Genomic DNA, 24911 nt, shown 5'->3' on the forward strand with positions numbered 1-24911 from the left:
AAAGCACCTCTTACCTTTTTTTTGCCATACTGAAACGGCACGCAGCACTTCTTGATGTTAGGGCAGTACCTTGGTTTTAGAAATTTTCCTGATGCAGCGGTTATTATTTGGATTAGCATTCAAAAATTGTACATGATTTCATATGGCATTTAAAATTTTCTCCACATGTTGAGCAACAATGCAAACTACCCCCTGCATCCACTTCTTGTATACAACCCTCTTCTAGTCATTACTTGCACACAAGTGAGGAATGTATTTCATAGTGATCAGTCTGTCCCATTGAAACTCATGCACATATTGTTTTCTTCGACACTGATGTAATATTATGGCACAAGTCTACAATACATAACCATGTGCAAAATTTGACTAAGTTTTTGAGACTTTTTATAGAGGGTCCAGCATACTGACATTAATATAGAGGTGTATTTTTAATATGACAAGTGGTAAGTTCATGCAATGAATGAAAATATTTAAAAAATATCAAAATTTATAATTTTCCCTTCAGCACACATTTTCACAATTTCTCACCCAGTCAACATGTGACTGATTATGGTACCCTGTACAAACCACACAGTAACTTGGAGAAGATTCACAGTAGTTGGAATTTCAAATCTAAGCAATTTTTGTACTGCTTCTGCCCATTTTTTCCTCATGTTTGAAAGTATCATTCTTATCTTTAGTGTAACATTTGGTTTAGAAGTTATATCTTGCAGTGGCATGGTTCTGCCCTCGTTAACTCTACTGTAACTTCACAGCAGGGTAATGGTAGATTTTTCCCTTGGAACTTGGAATTTCTGAACAGTTTAGTGACATGGCCACAATTTTTTTTTGACTTAGTGGCTCCTCTATTTGTCCGGTTTTTCCCTACCAAAGCTAAGAGAGCAAAAACCTGAAGCTCTCAAAATCCACTTACACTACAGACTATTGCAATAAATGACACTAAACTGCACCAATCCTTTGTGTCAAACACATAATAATGAGTTGGTTGTTGTGTGTTCTAGTTAATTACTGTAAGATGAGCCCTGGATTTGCATCTGATGGGTATTAAGGTTCGAAATTGGCATTAAAACAAGTTCACAATTTTAAGATAATCTGCACTAACAATCTCTCAGGATGCATCCATATTTGGTAACTTTTGCTAATAGTCTGAAGAGAACATTAGCTCTTTTCCTTTTTTATAATAGCTATGATGGTGAACAATGTTAAACATTCCCAGGATGCTGGCCCATTTAAACAGTCAATGCTGCCACCTGAAATTAAGAAGAAATCGACAAATGTAAATTCATCTCAGTGTAAGTAAATTCAAAAGGAATTACAAAATCGTATACTTCCAGTGGACAATTTCCGGACTAAATACACTAAAGACAATGACAAGCATACAAAATCCAGATTGTATGAAAGACAACAGTATCTCTTTGAAAACAGCAGCACACAAACTGCAGTAACTTGGTAATGATAAAGTGCACTAATGAATATATCTATTGTTAATCAGTTGTCAAAATACCAAGTTCTTAAAAAAGTATTTGTCCTGAAAACATTATACCAGTGAGTTGTGTTCCTCCAAAATACTGTGTAACACATTAGTAAATGAAACTAAGCCTAGGCATACGGACTTAGAGGAACACAGCGACCATCCTGTGAAAACCATGTTTTCTTTATTACACATTTCATGAAAAAAGTATTATTCATTTTTAAATTATGTATAGCTGCAAATTGAGCACTATTTACTTCTGCATTTCATTGATGAGTAGAATCTTTTTATACATTATGGAGTTCTTTGAGAAGTTTGGTATTTTATTTAGTGAGTCTTCTCGAAATTTAATCCATTCCATCTAACAGTTTTCAAATCTTTCATTAGTTGTTTCAATAAAAGCACTGGTACAACATTTTATCCTTGTCCAGTATCAACGGCAAAATTTCAACACTGTGTGCAGAAGATCATTTATGTACTCTACTGGTCATCAAAGTTCTAACAGGAAGGATAGAAAACGAGGAAAATCTTTCTTACTGTGCAGTAACAGTACATTAGGAAGATACCACAATTAAAACTTTTCAGATGGTTTGGGAGTGTACAGGGTGAGAAATTTAGTACTTAGAGCTTCCACCTATGGCAGCAACAGTAGCTCTAACCAAGCTGGGTATTCAGTCAAGTTAGCTTGTATGACAGATACTGGTATGTCATCTACATTTACGTCCATACTCCGCAAGCCAGCTGACGGTGTGTGGCGGAGGGTACCTGGAGTACCTCTATCGGTTCTCCCTTCTATTCCAGTCTCATATCGTTCGTGGAAAGAAAGATTGTCGGTATGCCTCTGTGTGGGCTCTAATCCCTCTCATTTTATCCTCATGGTCTCTTCGTGAGATATATGTAGGAGGGAGCACTCCTTGGTGAAGGTATGTTCTCGAAATTTCAACAAAAGCCCGTACCGAGCTACTGAGCGTCTCTCTTGCAGAGTCTACCACTGGAGTTTATCTATCATCTCCGTAACGCTTTCACAATGACTAAAGGATCATGTAACGAAGTGCGCTGCTCTCCGTTGGATCTTCTCTAACTCTTCTATCAACCCTATCTGGTATGGCACCGGTGCGCAGTATTGAAACAGTGGGCGAACAAGTGTACTGTAACCTACTTCCTTTGTTTTCGGACTGCATTTCCTTAGGATTCTTCCAATGAATCTCAGTCTGGCATCTGCTTTACCGACGATTAATTTTATATGGTCATTCCATTTTAAATGCCTACTCCCAGATAATTAATGGAATTTACTGCTTCCAGTTGATGACCTGCTATATTGTAGCTAAATGATAAAGGATCTATATTTCTTTGTATTTGCAGCACATTACACTTGTCTACACTGAGATTCAATTGCCATTCCCTGCACCACACGTCAATTTGTTGCAGATCCTCCTGCATTTCAGTACATTTTCCATTGTTACAACCTCCCGATATACTACAGCATAATGCACAAAAAGCCTCAGTGAACTTCCGATGTTATCCACAAGGTCATTTTTATATATACTGTAAATAGCAGCGGTCCTATGACACTCCCCTGTGGCACACCAGCAATCACTCTTACTTTGGAAGACTTCTCTACATTGAGAATGACATGCTGTGTTCTGTTATCTAGAAACTCTCCAATCCAATCACACAATTGGTCTGATAGTCCATATGCTCTTACTCTGTTCATTAAACGACTGTGGGGTACTGTATGAAATGCCTTGTGGAAGTCAAGAAACACGGCATCTACCTGGGAACCCGTGTCTATGGCCCTCCGAGTCTCGTGGATGAATACCGCGAACTGGGTTTCACAGGATCGTCTTTTCGAAACCCATGCTGATTCCTACAGAGTAGATTTCTAGTCTCCAGAAAAGTCATTATACTCAAACATAATATGTGTTCCAAAATTCTACAACTGATCGATGTTAAACATCTAGGTCTATAGTTCTGCACATCTGTTTGACATCCCTTCTTGAAAATGGGGTTGACCTGTGCCCTTTTCCAATCTTTTGGAACGCTACGCTCTTCTAGAGACCTACGATACACCGCTGCAAGAAGGGGGGCAAGTTCCTTAGCGAACTCTGTGTAAAATCGAACTGGTATCCCATCAGGTCCAGCAGCCTTTCCTGTTTTGAGCGATTTTAATTGTTTTTCTATCCCTCTGTCATCTATTTTGGTATCTACCATTTTGTCATCTGTGCAACAATCTAGAGAAGGAACTACAGTGCAGTCTTCCTCTGTGAAACAGCTTTGGAAAAAGACGTTTACTATTTTGGCCTTTAGTCTGTCATCCTCTGTTTCAGTAAAATTTTTGTCACAGAGTGTCTGCACATTTTGTTTTGATCCACCTACTGCTTTGACATAAGACCAAAATTTCTTAGGATTTTCTGCCAAGTCAGTACATAGAATTTTACTTTTGAATTCATTGAGCACCTCTTGCATAGCCCTCCTCACACTGCATTTCGCTTTGTGTAATTTTTGTTTGTCTGCAATGCTTTGGCTATGTTTATGTTTGCTGTGAAGTTCCCTTTGCTTCCAGAGCAGTTTTCTAACTCGGTTGTTGTACCATGGTGGCTCTTTTCCATCTCTTACAATCTTGCTTGGCACATACTCTTCTAATGTATATTGTACGATGGTTTTGAAATTTGTCCACTGATCCATAACACTATCTGTACTTGAGATAAAACTTTTGTGTTGAGCCATCAAGTACTCTGAAATCTGCTTTTTGTCACTTTTGCTAAACAGAAAAATCTTCCTACCTTTCTTAATATTTCTATTTACGGCTGAAATCAATGATGCAGTAATCGCTTTATGATCACTGATTCCCTGTTCTGCCTTAACTGTTTTAAATAGTTCGAGTCTGTTAGTCACCAGAAAGTCTAATATGTTATCACCATGAGTTTAACTGCTCAAGGTAGTTCTCAGATAATTCACTTAAAAAAATTTCACTCGATTCTTTGTCCCTGCCACCCGTTACAAACGTTTGAGTCTTCCAGTCTATATCTGGTAAATTAAAATCTCCACCCAGAACTATAACATGGTCGAGAAATCTACTCAAAATATTTTCCAAATCTTCCTTCAGGTGCTCTGCCACAACAGCTGCTGAGCCAGGGGGCCTATAGAGACATCCAATTACCACATTTGAGCCTGCTTTAACTGTGACCTCCACCCAAATTATTTCACATTTCAGATCTCCGTCAATTTTCTTCGATACTATTGCACTCTTTATCGCTATAAGCATGCCTCCCCCTTCACTGTCCAGCCTGTCTCTGTGGTACACATTCCAATCTGAGTTTAGAATTTCATTACTGTTTGCATCTGGTTTCAGCCAACTTTCTGTCCCTAGTACTACGTGGGCATTGTGACTATTTATTAATGAGAGCAGTTCTGGGACCTTTCTATAGTCACTCCTGCAGTTTACTATTACCACATTAATTCCCTGTTGCATTTTGCCTACTGCTGCCTTGTCGCGTCTCGGGAGGCATCTTGTCAGGCCTAAGGAGGGAATTCTCTAACCTAAAAAACCCACATGTGCACTCCATACATACTCTGCTACCCTTGTAGCCGCTTCCTGCATGTAGTGCATGCCTTGACCTATTCAGAGAGACCCTACATTTCTCATTCAATTGTTTGCCGGAGTTCATCAATCGTATCAGGTTGTGCCTCTTGGTGTGTCAGTCTTTTGGCAACACATGACCATATGTTTTCAGTACGGTAAGAGATCTAGAGAAAATGCTGGCGAAGGCATGAGTCCATACTGAGATAGCTCAGGTCAGTTTCAGCAATGTCCCACCTTATCTCATTGGAAGGTGATATCATGGACCGAGAGAGAGAGAGAGAGAGAGAGAGAGAGAGAGAGAGAGAGAGAGAGAGAGAGAGAGAGAGAGCAGGGGGAGGGGGGAATACAGTCACTGGCATTAAAACTTCAGACATGTAATGCTTGTTGTCCAGATTACTGGATATGCAAACTAAAGGTGATCCTGTTGTGGTTCCAATGGCACCCCTTACCATCACGCTTGGTGTATGACGATAACAAATTCAGTCTGGCAACTTTCATTGCCCGCAGTGTATCCAGTCATCCATTGCAATGGCGTACACAGAACTGGGACCCTCGAGAAACGACACTGTCATAATACTTGTGTCCGGCATTGTCAGTGCGCTTCTCTAACCGACACGATGAAGTGCAGTCTTGACAGGCCATTATCCTGCTACAGCTGAATCCTGACATGAGATTTCTGAATCACAGGTGACCTGTATAACTTTTCTTTATACACAGAATATATCATATGCTAAAGAAATGCACAAAATGTAGATGGTGTCTGTGGTGTCACCGCCAGACACCACACTTGCTAGGTGGTAGCCTTTAAATCGGCCGCGGTCCGTTAGTATACGTCGGACCCGCGTGTTACCACTATCAGTGATTGCAGACCGAGCACCACCACACGGCAGGTCTAGAGAGACTTCCTAGCACTCGCACAGTTGTACAGCCGACTTTGCTAGCGATGGTTCACTGACAAATTACGCTCTCATTTGCCGAGACAATAGTTAGCATAGCCTTCAGCTACATCATTTGCTACAACCTAGCAAGGCGCCATTACCAGTTCTATTGATGCTGTAAAACATGTACCTTCAAGAGCGATGTTCACCAATTATGGATTAAAGTTAAGCATTCCAGCAGCTACGTACATTTTTTGTTAGTCTCATTTCCTTGACCTGTTCCAGACCTCACGCCAGCCTGCATGAGGTAAAACGCGTGCCTTTCGGCTTCCTCTCATAGTGGGTTGGCTGTCTTGCCAATCCACAACATTTGGCGACGAGACCAATTCGCGTTTGTATCAATATTGCCCTGATTTACTTGTGTAATGGCTTCGCCACCATCTCCAGATGTACTGTCTGAATTTTATCGCTTACAGAATCAGCAGACGCAGGCCTTACTGGATGCCCTTGGACAGCTCGTCCAGGGTCAACATGCAATGCAAAACGATGCGGCAGCCGCCGCTCCACCGCTCACGCAGCCACCACACGCAGTTGCACCAACTTTTCATCCTTTTGATGCTGCACTGGAAAGCTGGACGGAATGGTCACGCCAATTTGGATTCCATCTCGCCGCCTACAGAATTCAAGGTAACGAGCGGCAGCCTTTCTTATCTTCCATCGGAGTGACCACGTACCGTGTGATAGTGAAATTATTTCCCCGACGCGACGTAGCAACTCTGTCCTACGAAGAAATTTTGTCTGCATTAGATGCATATTTCAAAGAATCAGTCAATGTAGTTGCAAAAAGGTATACCTTCTTTCGTACAAAACGTACGGCGGGTCAGACTAATCGGGAGTGGGTTGCAAATTTGCAAGGCCTTCCTAGGGATTGTGCTTTTAAGTGTCAATGTGGACTCCCTTATTCAGATACTATGGTACGTGATGCAATTGCACAGAACGTTTCTGATTTTCATATAAGGGAACAGATTTTGAAACTCGTTAATCCCTCCCTTCAATAAGTGATGGACATACTGGATCGACAGGACACACTTGACTTTGCTCAGGAATCGTTTGAAACTTCACCAGCCGTGCGTCACATTAACCGGCCCGCCGGGCGCGCTGCACGGAACAGTAAACAGCCCTCGCGCCCGTCCGCGCAACTGCCACTAGGCTCTCAGCCACGTGTGCCGCGCAGGCACGCAAATGCAGTGCTAAAATCATGCCCGCGGTGTGCTACTAGACATTCGCGTGAGAATTGCCCATCACGCCAGGCTATTTGCTTTTTCTGTAATAAAAAAGGACATGTTCAGAGTGTTTGCCAGAAAAAGCTCAGATCAGACACTCACAACCATTCCAGGCCCTATGCTTCGCGCCGGAATCGGAATCGAACCAAGGATACTCCGGCTCGTGAAACTTCGCCCATGGAAATTCATGTAGTTCATTCCACTCCGCCCAGTGCCACTCTCTCTAACAGTGACTGTGTTCGTCCCACAAATAGTGTGCGTCGACGTCGCCGGAAATCACGTCAAGTCGCAAGTGATTATGTACCAGTGTCAGCTCATGTTGCACGAGACAGTCGCTCTTGTCGTCAGCAGGACAATAAACTTTTTGTAGACTTGGACATTAACGGCAAAGTGATACCATTCCAACTCGATACCGGAGCTGCAGTTTCACTGATCAATCACGACACGTACAAACAGCTGGGCACACCTCCGATGCGTGCCGCAAATGTTAAGTAGTTATTCAGGACAAGCAATCCCTGTGTTAGGACAGTGCAGCCTTTTTGCAACATACAAGGGACAAACAAAACTTGTGTCATTGTACGTCCTTCGTTCTTCTTCTGCAGTGAACTTGTTTGGTTTCGATTTGTTCAGTTGTTCTAACTTGTCTATAGTGAATCAGGTCCTATCAGTGAACCAGACAGTGTTTCTCGTCTCTGTGAGGAATTTGCAGACATTTTTGCACCGGGCCTCGGTTGCGCTAAGAACTATAAAGCACATTTTGAACTGAAAGTAAACGCGCAACCAAAATTTTTCAGAGCGCGCAATGTTCCCCACGCATTGCGTGATGGGGTCACAAAAACATTACACGATTTGGAATCACAAGGTGTAATTGAACGTGTGCAGGCTTCTCTCTGGGCATCACCCTTAGTAATTTTGCAAAAACCTTCCGGAAAATTGAGACTTTGTGTGGACTTCAAGGCAACAGTGAATCCACAACTAGTGGCTGCAACTTTTCCTTTACCCCGCCCAGATCTTTTTGACAAACTGTGCTCGGGTAAATATTTTTCGAAGTTGGACATAGCAGATGCGTACTTGCAAATACCGGTGGACGAAGAATCCCAGCGCGTTTTGGTGGTTAACACGCATCTTGGTTTGTATCGCTTCAAACGACTGCCATTCGGGTGTGCATCCGGTTTCAGCAATATCTGCAAACTGTTTGTGTGCGTCGGTCCCTACTGCAGCAAACTATCTGGACGATATTGTGATCTCCGGAAAGACGGAAGAGAACATTTAGCCAATCTCAGAACATTATTTCAGGTCTTGCGACAAAATGGTCTTCGCTTGCGGAAGGACAAATGTGTTTTTTGCTCGTGACTTACCCTATCTGGGAAATATACTCAATGCCCAAAGCATACATCCCAGTCCAGAGCACCTCCATGCCAGACAAGACTTGCCTTCACCGCAGAATTTGAAGCAGCTACAGAGTGTGCTGGGAAAAATTAATTATTATCATCGCTATGTGCACCACGCCTCTTCCATTTCAGCTCCACTTCATCGCTTACGCCGTAAAGGTGTTCCGTTCGTCTGGACGACAGAATGCGAACGCGCCTTTCGCCAGTTGAAATCAGCATTGCTTTCCAATACTTGCCTTACGCCATTCGATCCCCAGAAACCCCTTTTGTTGATGGTGGATGCATCGGATTTCGGGATCGGTGCTGTGCTTGCGCACAAAGATGGATCGCATGATCGCCCTATTGCCTTTGCGTCCAAATTGCTCTCGTCTGCGCAAAGAAATTATTCACAGATCGAGAAAGAAGCATTGGCTCTCGTCTTTGGTGTTACAAAGTTTCATGATTTCTTGTATGGTCGTCACTTTACCATCATCACAGACCACAAACCTTTGACATCGCTTTTTCATCCGACCAAGCCTGTACCTCCACGTACAGCGCAGAAATTCATTCGCTGGTCTATTTTCCTCTCGCAGTACCGCTACGATATCTTGTATCGGTCCACTGCTCAGCACGGAAACGCCGATGCGTTGTCCCGTTTGCCTGTTGCTGAGGATAGAGAATTCGATTCTTCCGAACTTGCTTGCATGTTCATTGATGCGGAAACCGACGGCGTGGTCGAATCGTTTCCGATAGATTTTCGTTGTGTAGCTACAGCCACAGCTGCCGACCCTGTCCTTGCTACCGTTCTGCATTTTGTTGCCACGCAATGGCCCTTGTCAAAGTCACGGATCGAGGATCCGTTGGTTCGCCGATTTTTTGCTCACAAGGAGAGACTTTTTGTACGACGTGGTGTTTTGCTGTTGCGTTCTGATAATGATCAGTCCAGGGTCGTGGTCCCAAGTTTGTTACAGTCCTCTGTCTTACGGCTTCTCCACCAAGGACATTGGGGTATAGTGAGAACGAAACCACTTGCTTGTCAGCACTGTACTTGGTTCGGAATCGATGCTGCGATTACGCATATGTGCTCTTCTTGCATGGCGTGTGCCGAACAACAATCCGCACCACCGCGGAAATTCTTTGCATGGCCAAAATACACTTCCCCTTGGCAACGCTTACACATCGATTTTGCTGGTCCATTCTGGAATGCTCGATGGTTGGTTGTGGTAGATTCATTCAGTAATTTTCCTTTTGTTGTCCAGATGTCTTCCACGACGTCATCTGCCACCATCCAAGCGTTATCTGCTATCTTTTGCATTGAAGGTCTTCTGCAGACTATTGTTTCCAACAATGGCCCACAATTCATGTCCGCAGAATTTCAGTCATTCTGCAAGGCCAATGGTATTCAACATCTGACATCCGCGCCGTTTTCGCCTCAGTCAAACGGTGCCGCTGAAAGATTGGTCCGGACTTTCAAGTCACAGATGTTGAAGTTAAAAGAGTCGCATTCTCAGGAGGACGTGTTATTGTGTTTTTTTGTCCTGGTATCGCTCTCAGCCCCGAGATGGTCGCTCGTCGGCTGAGTTGCTCCACGGTCGCCCTCATCGAACCTTGATGTCTTTGCTACATCCACCGCATCAGGTTCCTGTGCAGTGGCAGACACCTGCTTTTGCTCCAGGTGATGTTATCTACTATCGCAACTATCGAGGTTCACGGCGTTGGCTCGCAGGGCGCATTCTTCACTGCCTCGGCCGCACTATGTATCTGGTTTTGGGGGCCTCTGGTGAGGTGTGTCAGCATCTCAATCAGCTGCGCCTCTGTCGTCGCACGGGATCTGCCGCTCCCCGTCTGCTTTCAGCGACGGTGCCGTCTGCTTTCAGCGACGGTGCCGTCCGGTCAGCGCCCTGTGGACCCATCTACTGGCTCGCCCCAGCCCCAGGTGTTACCGACGCTGAATTCCATTTTGCCCCATGGCGACGCGCCGCCGCCTGTTCTCCCGCCGGCGACGCCCGCAGTGGACGCGTCGCTGCAACCGTCGGGCGCCTCCCTGGGTCACGTGCCGCCGATCGCTTCCCGTGACCAGTTGTCCTCCGACATGGACCGCTTGCCCGCTCCGGACCATATGGCGTCTTCGCCCGTCGGGTGCCCCGGCCCGATGTAGGTCGACCCTTCGGCCCCTCCTGTCTCTCTGCGGGCGCATACAACGCATGTTGACGTGCACCCTGGAGCAGGTTTTCAGGCGTTTCCTAGCTCCCCTCGGTCCGAATGGCAGGGTGCAGGTGGCACAGCCTCGCCTGTTGTTAGGCTCCCCACCTCGTCGCATACGTCAACATGGGGTCCTTCCCCCAGTGGGCAGAAGCCTTATGCCACAACCTTCCGCCGATTTGCGGGGAAGGAATGTGGTGTCACCGCCAGACACCACACTTGCTAGGTGGTAGCCTTTAAATCGGCCGCGGTCCGTTAGTATACATCGGACCCGTGTGTCGCCACTATCAGTGATTGCAGACCGAGCGCCGCCACACGGCAGGTCTAGAGAGACTTCCTAGCACTCTCCCAGTTGTACAGCCGACTTTGCTAGCGATGGTTCACTGACAAATTACGCTCTCATTTGCTGAGACAATAGTTAGCATAGCCTTCAGCTACGTCATTTGCTACAACCTAGCAAGGCGCCATTACCAGTTACTATTGATGCTGTAAAACATGTACCATCAAGAGCGATGTTCACCAATTATGGATTAAAGTTAAGTATTCCAGCAGCTACGTACGTTTTTTGTTAGTCTCATTTCCTTGACCTGTTCCAGACCTCCCGCCAGCCTGTGTGAGCTAAAACGCGTGCCTTTCGGCTTCCTCTCATAGTGGGTTGGCTGTCTTGTCAATCCACAACAGTGTCACTCCCACCTACTTTGTGTGATTGTGCTGAAATGCTAGTCCCTTGCATAACCAAGCATGTAGTACACTTCATGCCAATTTGATATTTGTTGCATGCCACTTTCATGGTGTTGCAATTTTGATGGCCAGTGGTGTGTATCAGTAACAACACAGTACCCAAGTCTACTTGTTCTTCACATTCTGAGTGCATACTGTTTGGGGTGGACATGATGCGATACCCACTGTTTGTTTAATGAAGGTAAGGTAAAAACCATGAAGCTGCTGTGTCTGCACAATGAAAATCCTTAAAAAAGTAACTGAATGAAACTTCCTGGCAGATTAAAACTGTGTGCCGGACCAAGACTCGAACTCAGGACCTTTGCCTTTCACGGGCAAGTGCTCTACCAACTGAGCTACCCAAGCACGACTCTCGCCCTGTCCTCACAGCTTTACTTCTGCCAGTACTTCGTCTCCTACTTTCCAAACTTTACAGGAGCTCTCCTGCGAACTTGCTCGCGAAAGGCAAAGGTCCCAAGTTCGAGTCTCGGTCCGGCACATAGTTTTAATCTGCCAGGAAGTTTCATATCAGTGCACACTCCGCTGCAGAGTGAAAATCTCATTCAAGTATCTGAATGTTCCCAATAGTGGCAATTTAGTGACTATAATGAATTTTCTGTTGAGATACATTATTGAGTTAACAGTTCTCGTTTGAAATACAAACTGTTTGCAAGTATTCTTTTCAGTACTAAGTGATTACAAAGTATCAAATAATGTTCATGTTGGAAAACAGCCACATCAAACCTAGTTGTAATCATTGCACAGCTTTTTATACGTGTACTCACCAGGGTAAATGGCCACCACAAAACTGGCCTAAAGCTAAGTGGTCCATCCTGTAACACAACATGCAACTGAACAAAACATGCTTGATTTTAACGGCTGCTTCACAACCCGGAAATGGGCTTCAACCCACAGTAATCTACTGTCACCACACACCCCACACAACAGTTTCTGCGCCCTCTGTCCTAACACCACCTCCCAATTCTTGTCCCCTCATCCTCATTGTGCACTGCTCTTTGCCAATGCTTCCACCTGTCTTTTTCCCTTTCTCTATTCCTCACTTTTTCCTCTTCCCATCCCCCTGACACTAAGCCTGGCAGCCTCCCCCCTCCCCCCTCCCCCACACACACACATCCTGCTATCCCTAACCCTCCCCGACCCTATCCAGATTGTTACTTTTGGCCGAAAGCTCCTGTCTGCAATTCAAACATGGCATTTTCACAGTGAATAGCAATTTAATACTGATGTTTATAAAGTATGATGATTTCACTTTTTTTATAATGCCGGCAATAATTCCCTACTACTGTTTTCTCTCCTTTTTGTGAAGTGGCTTTACAATCTTGTATGCAAGTTTGTTTATGATACTATAACTATGAAAAAAATTGTTACTTAAGCTCTTATCATTTAGTATTTTACAAAATGCAGTCAAACAACATTAATATTTTACTAGTGGTTCTACCATAACCTCTTAACAGGACGGGCTCTCTGACCCTAGGTTCAGAGTGACCTGCCACTCCTTTCTAACATACTCTCAACCTATTCTTTTCCTCCCTGAGGAAGGAACTAATAGTTCCGAAAGCTAGGGTTAGTGTCTTCTCTTTTAGATGTGTGTGGCAGTAGACAAATTTAGCCTCCCCTACAGTAGGAAGCTGAGAAGAATGCCTACTGAAGGTGACACGGAGAGCAGTGAGAAAGTCTCTTCCTGCACTCCCTTCCACCCTGCGGCTGACTTCAGTATGCAATATTGGCTGTGCAAAAAATATAGCTTTACCATATAGACTTCGCTTTCAGCCTTTTTGCACTCCATTGTTCACCTTTTATGGTCTCACTATTTCCTTTGTTTTTTCTTTAAAGCACGATTGCCAAAGGGAGAAATTCTAGAAAAATATGCATGCAGACATCACATCCACCTTAAAAGGAATGAACAGGTGAAAAATGAATTGACCATATTTTAACTGAATAACAACATACATTTATTGGGACAAAAATCACATTTCTGTAATGGCATGCACAGTGGCAGTATTGTTACTATGTGCATACAAATGCAGAACTCGACAGATAACTCAAAAGTATCAGTGCACTGAAGAGAGGCTAGACAATTAATGTCATTTATAATGTCGACGTAACTGTATTAATGAAAATGTTTTAGAACAGTGCATACTATTCTGTCTAGGCCACATCTTCCCACTCGCAGCCACATTCCTACTGTACACATTATTCTCAGCTGTGGACAAAAGGTAAGTATCAACTTGGTATCGACATCTGGACAAGGAAGTTTTACCAAATGTTAATTGTAATTCTGTTCCAGCCATGGTTTCAATTCTTGACACTAACAATAACTGGTTATTTTTTTCTCCCCAGATACTTTTAAGTTCTGGAATCAAAGATTTATAGACGGAAAAACGGTCTGACCTACTGACAACTGGGACTAAAATGCTAAAATTTTAAAGAATAAAAACAGTCCACACAATCATTTAAATGCACACTTACAGTTTCAGAATTTTATCCTTGCCTCCACTGACTACTCTTAAACCATCTGGAGACCAATCAACAGCAAACACCTCATCCGCGTGCCCTGGTAAATCAATCTGGAGTTTGCCCGACTTTAAGTTCCAGACTGTAAAGTAAAAGCAGTGCAAGTAAAAATTACAAGATCAGGGAAACATGCAAATTAAAATCAACACACAATATTGAGAAAAAGAGTTGACTGGAATTTTTAATGTAAATATGTCCTGCACGTGTTGCACCCTTTAATGCTTATTTTTTAATTAGACTACAGGAGAAGGAACTACAACCTTGGCACCATTCTTCACTACATTTACAAGCCTAAGGTTTACCCTGAGCTAACTTTTACAGTTTATATAAGCCAATTTTGATGTTTGTATGCTTCAGTTCCTCTCACAATAGCTTATCTCTTTTTGTACATGAAAGCAAATTCTCCGGGATGAAGGTCACCAGAGAGCAAGTTAAACATCAGAAAGTATCTATGTAGAGTTTCAAATGACAAGAGTGCGTCTCTGATGACAACCTGTGAAGAATGTAATAAAATGAAACTGCAAGCAGTCACAGCATCTAATTCTTCTATTTCATTGCAAGCTGTCTTGATCAAGAACAAATGTCACAATAAGAAATTATGAGCTGCTAGATCAGAGTGAAAATAAAGGTATAAAACACACACAGTACCAAAGTGGAACAGAGGACAAAAACACCAAAAGAGTAACTCACATTCAAGTCACATTATAACTGTGAAAACCAAAACACAGAGAAAATCCATCATTTCAACACAAAAATAATTCGTGATAAATTTAATTCAAGTTTTAAATTTTCTTAATTCGATATTGCCAGTTTTTCCCCCCAATGATGCTTTCTCCATATTTTGTCCCTGACACATTATTTCGGAACACAGATTGCTTTAAAACATTGTATTGGACAGAGACAGAACAAGAAATGATGATTTGAAATCCTGAAGTGCAATCACATGCTAGCCCAGGGCTTGGGAATATGCAGGTATAATGAATTTCTGGCATGTTTGTGCATTTATGGTTATAAACACACTGTCTAGTCACATTAATACATCTGCAATAACCACTCACAGATGGTGGAGGGTATATAAAGCGTGTTGGAGAGATGCAGGAACAGAGTGATTTATCTGACGTCAAAAAGGGCATGATCACTGGCTTTCAGGTCAAGAGTGGAAGCATTCTCAAAACAGCTAATGTCTGTAAACTGCTCACATACTGCAGTAGTTAAAGTATACTGTGCATGGCAACATGGTGTTATCCAAAACGGGACTGAGGCGGATGTGAGGCGCATGGGCCATAAATGACAGGGGTGAACGATGACTACAGAGATGTATATATCTGAAGAGACAGACAACTGTTGAGCAACTGACTGCCCAGATGAACCAAGGGCTACCAACAGTGCCTCCTCAATGACCGTTAAGCAAACTTTGCTGCGCATGGACCTCTGCAGTAGGCATGTGGTTCATGCATCCAAATTATTGCTGTTCATTGGCAACAATATCTGGAATTTCTTTGCCAATACTGCAACTGGAAATGGGCTGAGTGGTGACAGGTGGCCTTTTCAGATGTATCACGTTTTATGCTCCATGAGACAGATGGTTGTTGGTGCGTATGGCATGAAACGTCTGAAAGCAAAAACCCTGCAACCAAAAGAGAGCATTATGGACTGCAGGATGTTTTTGTGGCATATCCTAGGTCACTTGGGAAGACACAATGCATCAACACAAGTATGCATCTATCCTTGAAGACCATGCCCATCCCTACATCAGTTTGTTTTTCCTCAGCACAGTGGTCTCTACTACCAGGGCAATGCATCATGCCACATAGCTCACAGTGTACGTGGTTAAAAAGAGCACCAGAATGAGTTTACCACACTCCCCTGGCCACTAAACTTCCCATATTTAAATCCAATGCAACATGCCACAGCTCACAGTATATGTGTTCGAAGAGCACCAGGATGAGTTTACTGCACTCCGCTGACCATCAAACTCCCCAGATTTAAACACAATTGAGAATCTGCGAGACCACCTTGGTCACACCGTTTACTCCCTGGATCTTCAACCAATAGACCCAGCACAGCTTTCCATGGCACTGGAGTCAGCATGGCTCCACATCCCTGTTGGTGCCTTCAAGAACCTCGTCAACAACTCCAAGAAGTATGGCGTAAATATTTTGAAAGAAAAAACTTAATTAATCATGAAAATTTTCCAATTCTGAGCCTGTTAAAAACCTGCATAAAACCAAATTTTGAATCATTTTCTTAAAAGAAAAGTACTTGACTGCACTATATTTTTTTTTTTTTTTTACTTTCGCTAAGAGCTAGAGGCCTGGCCCCAGATATGGGCACCCTTGCATGCATCGTTGAAAATTATTCTCTCCCATTTTTCCAGATTTTGCTATGTAGTCGTAGATTACAAGACTGTTGCAAGTAAACAGTCCTGGCCCTAATTTGCTTTAATGTTTCTGAATACAGACATAAAGATACAGAAACAGTAATCCTCTGATACTTATCACTAGCACTGTCATATATGAATGTGTCACAGCATTCATCAACTGCACAAGTGACTTCTCTCTTTTTTGGTCAAAATCATAAAGTGCTGTTTGTACACATTTCCTGCACGAAACTGACTGACTGGCTTTATATGCACCATTTTATGGGATAACAACAAGCTTCGTCCTCAGGTCAGCTATAAATTACTATATTATTATTACCTATTAATGACATTTCCTCTAAACTTTTGGATGAGGTAAACTTTGTAATTTTGTGGTTTTCTTTTCCACATAATTTCTTGATTATGTTCATCTCACTTACCATTCAGAGCACCCAATTTCTTAGATCTGACCTCAGTAATGGAGCACTGACTCTTACAAACAGCTCTAAATGTTTTGAACGATTCATCTTTCATGCTTCTGAGAGTTTCATTTTAGCATATGTTTTGTACTTCATGAAAAACATTCCCCCCCCCCCCCCCCCCCAATACAAACCTTATTCATTTTTGACGAATCAAAACTGACTCTGAACAGTTCTTAAATTTAGGTGTTTTCTCCCTCCTTAAAATGGTTCAAATGGCTCTGAGCACTATGGGACTTAACATCTGAGGTCATGATTCCCCTAGAACTTAGAACTACTGAAACCTAACTAACCTAAGGACATCACACACATCCATGCCTGAGGCAGGATTCAAACCTGCGACTGTAGCAGTCGCGCAGTTCCGGACTGAAGTGCCTAGAACCACTTGCCCACCATGGTCGGCTTCCTCCTCCTTCATTTAACCAAAAAGTTTAAAGCCTTTTCTTTACTGAAAGCTGTCATTCCACATATTTTCTTTGGGCTTGGTAGTTATTCTATCTTTGTGTTGGACTTCAATTCGTCTTCATCTACATCTATACTCTGCAAACCACTGTCAAGAGAATGGCATAGTGTACTTCCCAATGTACCAGTTATTAGGTTTTTTTTCCTTTTCCATTCATTTATGGAGCATGGGAAAAATGATGATTTAAATGCCTCTGTGTGTGCTGTAATTAATCTAATCTTATCCTCACAATCCCTATAGGAGCAATATGTAGAGGGTTGCAGTATATTCCTACAACCCTCATTTAAAGACAATTCTTGAAACTTTGTTAATAGACTTTCCCAGGATAGTTTTAGTTTATCTACTACAGTCTACCAGTTCAGTTTCTTCAACATCTCAATGACAATCTCCTGCAGTCAAACAAATCTGTGACTGTTCGTGCTGCCCTTCTCTTTATTATGTTCAATATGCCCTGCTAGCCCAGTTTTGTGCAGTTCCCACACACTTGACCAATATTCTAGGATGGGTCACATGAGGGATTTGTAAGCAGTCTCCTTTGTAAACTGATTGCATTTCCCTCGTATTCTATCAATAAACCAAAGTCTGCTACCTGCTTTATCTGTGACTGAGCCTATGTGATTGTTGCACTTCATGTCTACTAAATGTTACATCCAAGTATTTGTTTGAGTTTACAGAGTGTGATTGTGTCTCACTAATATTATATTCATAAGATACTATGGTTTTTTTTTTTTGTTTGGAAAGTACCCAATTTTATTTTTTAAACATTTAAAGCAAGCTGCCAATCACTGCACCACTTTGAAATATTATCAAGGACTGACTGAACTTTTGTACAGCTTCATTTAGGCTGTACTTTGTTGTAGATAACTGCACCATCTGTGAAACATCTGAGATTACTCCAGAATGAGATTTTCACTCTGCAGCGGAGTGTGCGCTGATTTGAAACTTCCTGGCAGATTAAAACTGTGTGCCCGACCGAGACTCGAACTCGGGACCTTTGCCTTTCGCGGGCAAGTGCTCTACCACCTGAGCTACCGAAGCACGACTCACGCCCGGTACATCCCCCAGGCTGTGGCTAAGCCATGTCTCCGCAATATCCTTTCTTTCAGGAGTGCTAGTTCTGCAAGGTTCGCAGGAGAGCTTCTGTAAAGTTTGGAAGGTAGGAGACGAAGTACTGGCAGAAGTAAAGCTGTGAGTACCGATGCAAAATCTGGAAAAATGGGAGAGAATAATTGTCAACGATGCATGCAAGGGTGCCCATATCTGGGGCCAGGCGCCCCCCTCTAGCTCTTAGCGAAAGTAAAAAAAAAAATATAGTGCAGTCAAGTACTTTTCTTTTAAGAAAATGATTCAAAATTTGGTTTTATGCAGGTTTTTAACAGGCTCAGAATTGGAAAATGGATAGTAGTTTTGTGGATCACTTCTGCTACCCTTACTGTAGACAGGTGTAACTTGTGCATTCTTCCAACTATTGGGCATAGCTTTTTGTTCAAGGGAACTATCACAGATAACTCAGCCACAAATTGGGTGTGGACTATGACAGAGATTTGATTGGGCCCTAGAGCTTTGTTCAATTTTAACGACTTCAGCTGGTTCTCACTGCCACTGATGCTAGTATCTATTTCATTCATCTTTTCAGTGGTACAAGAATTAAGCAGCGGCATACTCCTGTTTTTTACTTTGTAAAGGAACATTTGAGAATAGAGTTAAGCATTTCTACTTTCACTCCACTACTCTCAATTTCATTTCCAGACTTGTACATGAGTGACTAGGCACTAACCTTGTTGCCATTAACAGCCTTTACATATGACTAGAATTTCTTTGGGTTTTATGAAAGATCATTTGACAATATTCTGCTACAATAATCATTGAAGTCTTCACATATTTGTGTCTTGGCTTCCAAATGCATTTCATTCAGCATATTTATACAGGGTGAGTCACTAACTATTGCCACTAAGAGTAACTCCGAAAGTATGATAGGTGCTGAAAAGTCAAACACCTTACTGCTGCACATCATTGGATTCGTCTCAATAGCCGCTATCAGAAAGTAAGTCCAAATTACAGCATCCCATTAAAAAATTGTGGGAACATGCAGCAGAGCTGCCCCCCTCAAAAATTAGCATCAAGTATCAGGAGCTGCCCCGTATAAATAACACATCTGAGCTAACATGGGATGCCTCATATGTTTGGCCAATAGCCCATTTTCCTGCTAAGTCTGCAGAAGCACAAAGGGTGAGCATGTCGTTCACTGGGAACTACAACGTTAGCTGGGGAAGTGAGCTCTCGGGAAAATAGCATATAGATCGGAAAAGAAGGCTACTGTGTACCCAGTATGCTTGCTGGGAGATCTCACTCAGGAAGTGGTGGCAGCTCTACCACTGGCTATTTAATGCAATGCCAATCATAGCTCATGTCAGCATAGATGACTTGGCCACGTGGCTTCTGAGGCCATCCTCGGTCTCTTTGAAAGGTTGGCTGAAGGGGTGAATTCAGCTACATTTATTAGAGAACTGACCCATTAAAGCAACATCTTAGACAGCCTTTTAACTTCCTGAACAAGTTAGCATACCAGTTGGCATCAGTGATCATAAGATTTTTATAGCGTCAGTGACTAAAGTGTTACAAGGAATGTCACAAAAGGTAGGAAACTATTTTTGCTTAGCAAGTGTGACAGGAAAATAATTAGTGTAGAGTGTATCTGAGCATTCAACATGAAGCTCTGCAGATGAAGATGAGGAGTACAAATTGATAAAGTTACAAAGGATTGTACATTGTGCTTTAGACCCATATGTGCCAAGCAAAGTTGATAGGAAAGACCAACCCGGGTTCAGTAAGCTATGTTATAAAGTTAGTATGAAATCATAGGGGGAGGGGGGGGGGTGATATATTCATCATAGATTTAAGTGAAGTGCAAGCCTTGTGACAAACAAAAGCCAAACAAAGCAAAAATATGCATAAGGAGAGCAATGAGAGAAGTGTTATGGGCAATCACAGAGAGAAGGCTGAATTACTGAATTCGGTTATCTGAATGGGCCTCTCTGCAAAAGATATATAGTTCCACCTTTTCATCATCATTTGAAAGCCAAAATGACTAATTTTCATATACGATATTGCAGCACCTGTATTATTTTGACTTATGATGCAAAGTTCATTTGGACATGCATGCACAACTTTGCATTGTAATTCAGAATAACACAGGCACTACAATATCGCATTTATCCAGACATGAGGCAAGTGAATTTCAAGTAAAATGTATCACCTGTATGGGGATATACATAATGGATGTACCAGTACGAGCTGTAGGCACATGGTTGATGACATATCAAACTTTAGGTCTGGCCGTGAGGCACACACAGATAGCCAAATGGTATGGCAACACTCACGATAAGCGAGAAATCTGGATTTGAGTACTGGTCTGACACAAATTTTCATTGTAGTTGTTTCCATTTCACAGCTGATGGTTATCCATATTTGCAATTGTAAAACATTTAATGATTTTCATATAAGTGGTCTTGGAACAGAAAATAAAGGAATCTGAACAGGATGAGGTAAGTGTGAAATTCTACAGAAATTATGCGAAAGGTTGGTTGGTTGATTTGGGAAGGAGACCAAACAGTGAGATGATTGGCCTATTGGATTAAGGACAGATGAGGAAGGAAGTCAGCCATGCCCTTTCAAAGGAACCACCACGGCAGTTGCCTGAAAGTATTTATGGAAATCATGGAAAACCTAAAGCAGGATGGCCGGACACAGGTTTGAACCTTCGTCCTCCCGAATGAGAGCCCAGTGTGCTAAATTATGTGAAAAATATTCTCCCTTTCCAGCAGCAATTTTTCACAGGTCACTGGTGCAATGAAGGGTACCAAGCAATTAGAAAAAAAGTGCACTTCATTCCTGTTTATAAGATGGGTGCTGAACAGATGCAAATGATCATTGGCCAGTATTGCTGATCCATTTTAGAAGTAGTAAGGGCAATTTTCAGTCTACAGTGCCCATGCAGACTTATATTACCATAAGTATGACTCCAGATATTATTATTATTATTATTATTATTATTATTATTAGCAAATTCTTCCAATAAATGGAACATGTTAAGCAGATAACTCAATCAGATTTTCTTAAGGTTATTCTTATGTTCCAATAGGATTTCATTCTTTCCCAGGAGGCGGCTTGTTTATGTGCTTCTGACCACTTTGTTTGCGCTGATGTAACTTCCCATTTTTCTACTTCGTGTCTGAAGTTGTGTGTCTCTAAAATGTCAGTTGCTCTTATGTTTACATTTTTGAGGCCCTTTTGAATTTCATTCAGCCAAGGTGTCGAGTTCTCGACTGATATTACATAGTCTATTACCTTTTTTGTCAATTGTTTTTCTGGTAGTCTGTTGAGTTGACCAAAGACTTTCATTTGCCTTTTCTTAACGTTAATTTTGATTTTTGAAAACTTTTCTGTTTTGCTTGAGTGTAGTCTGAACCATCTTGGGTATGTCTTTTTCCTAATCATCTTTCTTCTTTTTTGATTTCTTCAAGTTCGCGTTTTCTGCTATGCGACTGTTTCCCCTGCGTTGATCACTTGGTTTCATGATTGTGATGTAGTGCCCAATTTGCTCTGTCTTGACATGGATTTTTTGTTATAGAGGTTTTGAATGAACTTTAACACTTTATCTTATTGTAACTGATTTTACTGTGAGATTTATCACAGGTCTGTCGGTCTGATTAATTCTCCAAGGTATTTAAAGTACAGGACCCTGTTGTTTTTACCATATTTTGCTTTCAAGCTTGCAACTCTGTCTTTGAACATAAGAATTCAGCTTTCTCAAATGAGATTTGTAACCCTACTTTTTCTGCACGTTCTTTAAGTATCTTGAGTTGTTTGATGCCATTCTCTTCGTCCTCTGTAAGTGCTGCCGTGTCATCCACAAATGCAGCTTATGGTATGTAGAGGTTGTTTCTGGGAAAGCCCAGTAGGATTGGCTCCCAAAACACACATTTCTTGAGTTCTCTCTCTCTATTTGTTCCATTACCTTGTCTAGGGCAACACTGAACAGAATAAAAGAGTCCATCTCCTTGTCTCTATGCTATTCAATGCAGATCTATATGAAAGTAAATTCTAGTATGACTTGATTCATGAACTATTTTTCCAGATGTGGTATTTTACTTTTTGCATATATTCTTGAGCTGCTGCAAACCTTGTATGCTATAACATGAACGCATTGTCCTGAAGATCATTTGTAAAGATTTTTATTATTTTTCAAATTTATAACTTATAAAGGCAGCTTTATTATTAAAATACAACTTTCATTTTTTGCACAATTTTTAATTGAGCAGGTGAGAAAATTTCATAAGTACTTTGAGCTACAATGAATTTTAATATTTTGAGGTACAGTAAATTTCAATCATACTCTGAGGTGAATGGCTATAATTCAGCACTTATTTTATATTTAAAAGATTTAAATAACATCCATCTATAAAACTGGAAATAAACAAATCACTTCTACCTGCTGACCTATTTCACTGCTACCAGTCTTTTCAAAAGTGCCCTACAGCAGAGTACCAACTCATTTACTTGAGCAGAGCTTGTTAACTGTCTCTCTGTTTAGTTCTCATAAGAGATCCTCCAGAGAGAAAGCCACACAAGACCTTACAAACCATATCTTGGCAGAGCTAAACTAGGAAAATGGTCTTGTTTGTATATATTTTTTAAACACTGCCAAAGTCTCTGTGTGAATTACAGAATTATACTTGTAAATCTAAAGTGTTACGGGGTTAATGGCATACCCTCTTGTATGGACAGTGTCTTACCTCCACTATAGTACTTTATTTATTTATTTATTTATTTATTTACACATCAAGTTCTGTAGGACTAAATTGAAGAGCAAATCTCCAAGGTCATGGAATTTATCAGTACATGAAATTACAATATAAAAACAATAACAGATAAAAATAAATGTTCATGAACCTGATAAAAGTCAGTCCGTAAGTTTAAGTAAACGCAATCAGCAATACAATAAGAATCAGCTTAATTTTTCAAGGAACTCCTCGACAGAATAGAAGGAGTGACTCTTCAGTTTTGATTTGAAAGTGCATGGACTACTGCTAAGATTTTTTAATTTGAGTGGCAGCTTATTGAAAATGGATGCAGCAGTATACTGCACACCTTTTTGCACAAGAGTCAAGGAAGTCTGATCCAAATGCAGGTTTGATTTCTGCTGAGTATTAACCGAGTGAAAGCTGCTTATTCTTGGGCATAAACTAACACTGGTAACAAGAAACGACAATAAGGAATATACATATTGAGAGGCCAATGTCAAAAAAACCCAGACTCGTGAACAGAGATCGATAAGAGGTTCGTGAACTCACACCACTTATTGCCCGAACCGCCCATTTCTGAGCCAAAAATATCCTTGTAGAATGGGAAGAGTTACCCCAAAATATAATACCACATGACATAAGTGAATGAAAATAAGCAAAGTAGACTAATTTTTGTGTTGAAGTATCACTCACTTTTGATACCGTTCGAATAGTAAAAATGGCAGTATTAAGTCTTTGAACAAGATCCTGAACGTGGGCTTTCCACGACAGCTTACTATCTATCTGAACACCTAGAAATTTGAACTGTTCAGTTTTACTAATCATATGCCCGTTCTGTGAAATTAAAACTTCAGGTTTTGTTGTATTGTGTGTTAGAAACTGTAAAAACTGTGTCTTACTGTGATTTAACCTTAGTTAATTTTCTACAAGCCATGAACTGAGGTCATGTCCTGCACTATTTGAAACAGAGTCAATGTTGCACACAACATCCTTTACTACCAAGCTAGTGTCATCAGCAAACAGAAATATTTTAGAGTTACCTGTAATACCAGAGGGCATATCATTTATATAAATAAGGAACAGGAGCAGCCCCAACACTGATCCCTGGGGCACCCCCCACTTGACAGTACCCCACTCAGATCCCACATCACAGCCGTTATCAACATTGTGAATAATGACCTTTGTCTGCCTGTTGCTAAAGTAAGAGGTGAACCAATTGTGAGCTACTCCCCATATTCCGTAATGGTCCAACTTCTGGAGCAATATTTTGTGATCAACACAATCAAATGCCTTAGTTAAATCAAAAAATATGCCAAGTGTTCAAAACTTTTTGTTTAATCCATCCAGTACCTCACAGAGAAAAGAGAATATAGCATTTTCAGTTGTTAAATGACTTCTAAAGCCAAACTGTACATTTGATAACAAATCGTATGATATAAAATGATCAATTATCCTTTCATACACAGCCTTTTCAATAACTTTTGCAAGCACTGATGGCAAAGAAATAGGTCTAAAATTATCTACATTATCCCTTTCTCCCTTTTTATGAAGCAGCTTTACTACTGAGTACTTTAATCGCTCAGGAAACTGACCATTCCTAAAGGAAAAATTACAAATATGGCTAAATACAGGGCTAACATGAGCAGCACAGTACTTTAATATTCTGCTGGACACTCCATCATAACCAGGAGAGTCCTTAGTTTTCAGTGATGTAATTATTGACTCAATCTCCCTCTTGTCTGTATCACAGAGGAGTATTTCAGA

At 41.6% G+C, this 24911-nt stretch overlaps 1 protein-coding gene across 1 annotated transcript in view; it reads right to left on the reverse strand.

Annotated features, from left to right (window-relative positions):
- Positions 1 to 469: 469 nt before the first annotated feature.
- The window catches only part of LOC124716446 (notchless protein homolog 1), a 93648-nt gene continuing 69206 nt past the window's right edge, over positions 470 to 24911 (reverse strand). The window contains exons 10-11 of the mRNA XM_047243175.1: positions 13998 to 14124; positions 470 to 1250 (exon numbers count right to left, since the gene is read on the reverse strand). Of these exons, the coding sequence (XP_047099131.1) occupies positions 1238 to 1250; positions 13998 to 14124 (140 nt within the window). The 3' untranslated portion in view covers positions 470 to 1237. The remainder of the gene's footprint in view (positions 1251 to 13997; positions 14125 to 24911) is intronic.

Source organism: Schistocerca piceifrons, chromosome 1, assembly GCF_021461385.2.
Source record: "Schistocerca piceifrons isolate TAMUIC-IGC-003096 chromosome 1, iqSchPice1.1, whole genome shotgun sequence".
Lineage (NCBI taxonomy): Eukaryota > Metazoa > Arthropoda > Insecta > Orthoptera > Acrididae > Schistocerca > Schistocerca piceifrons.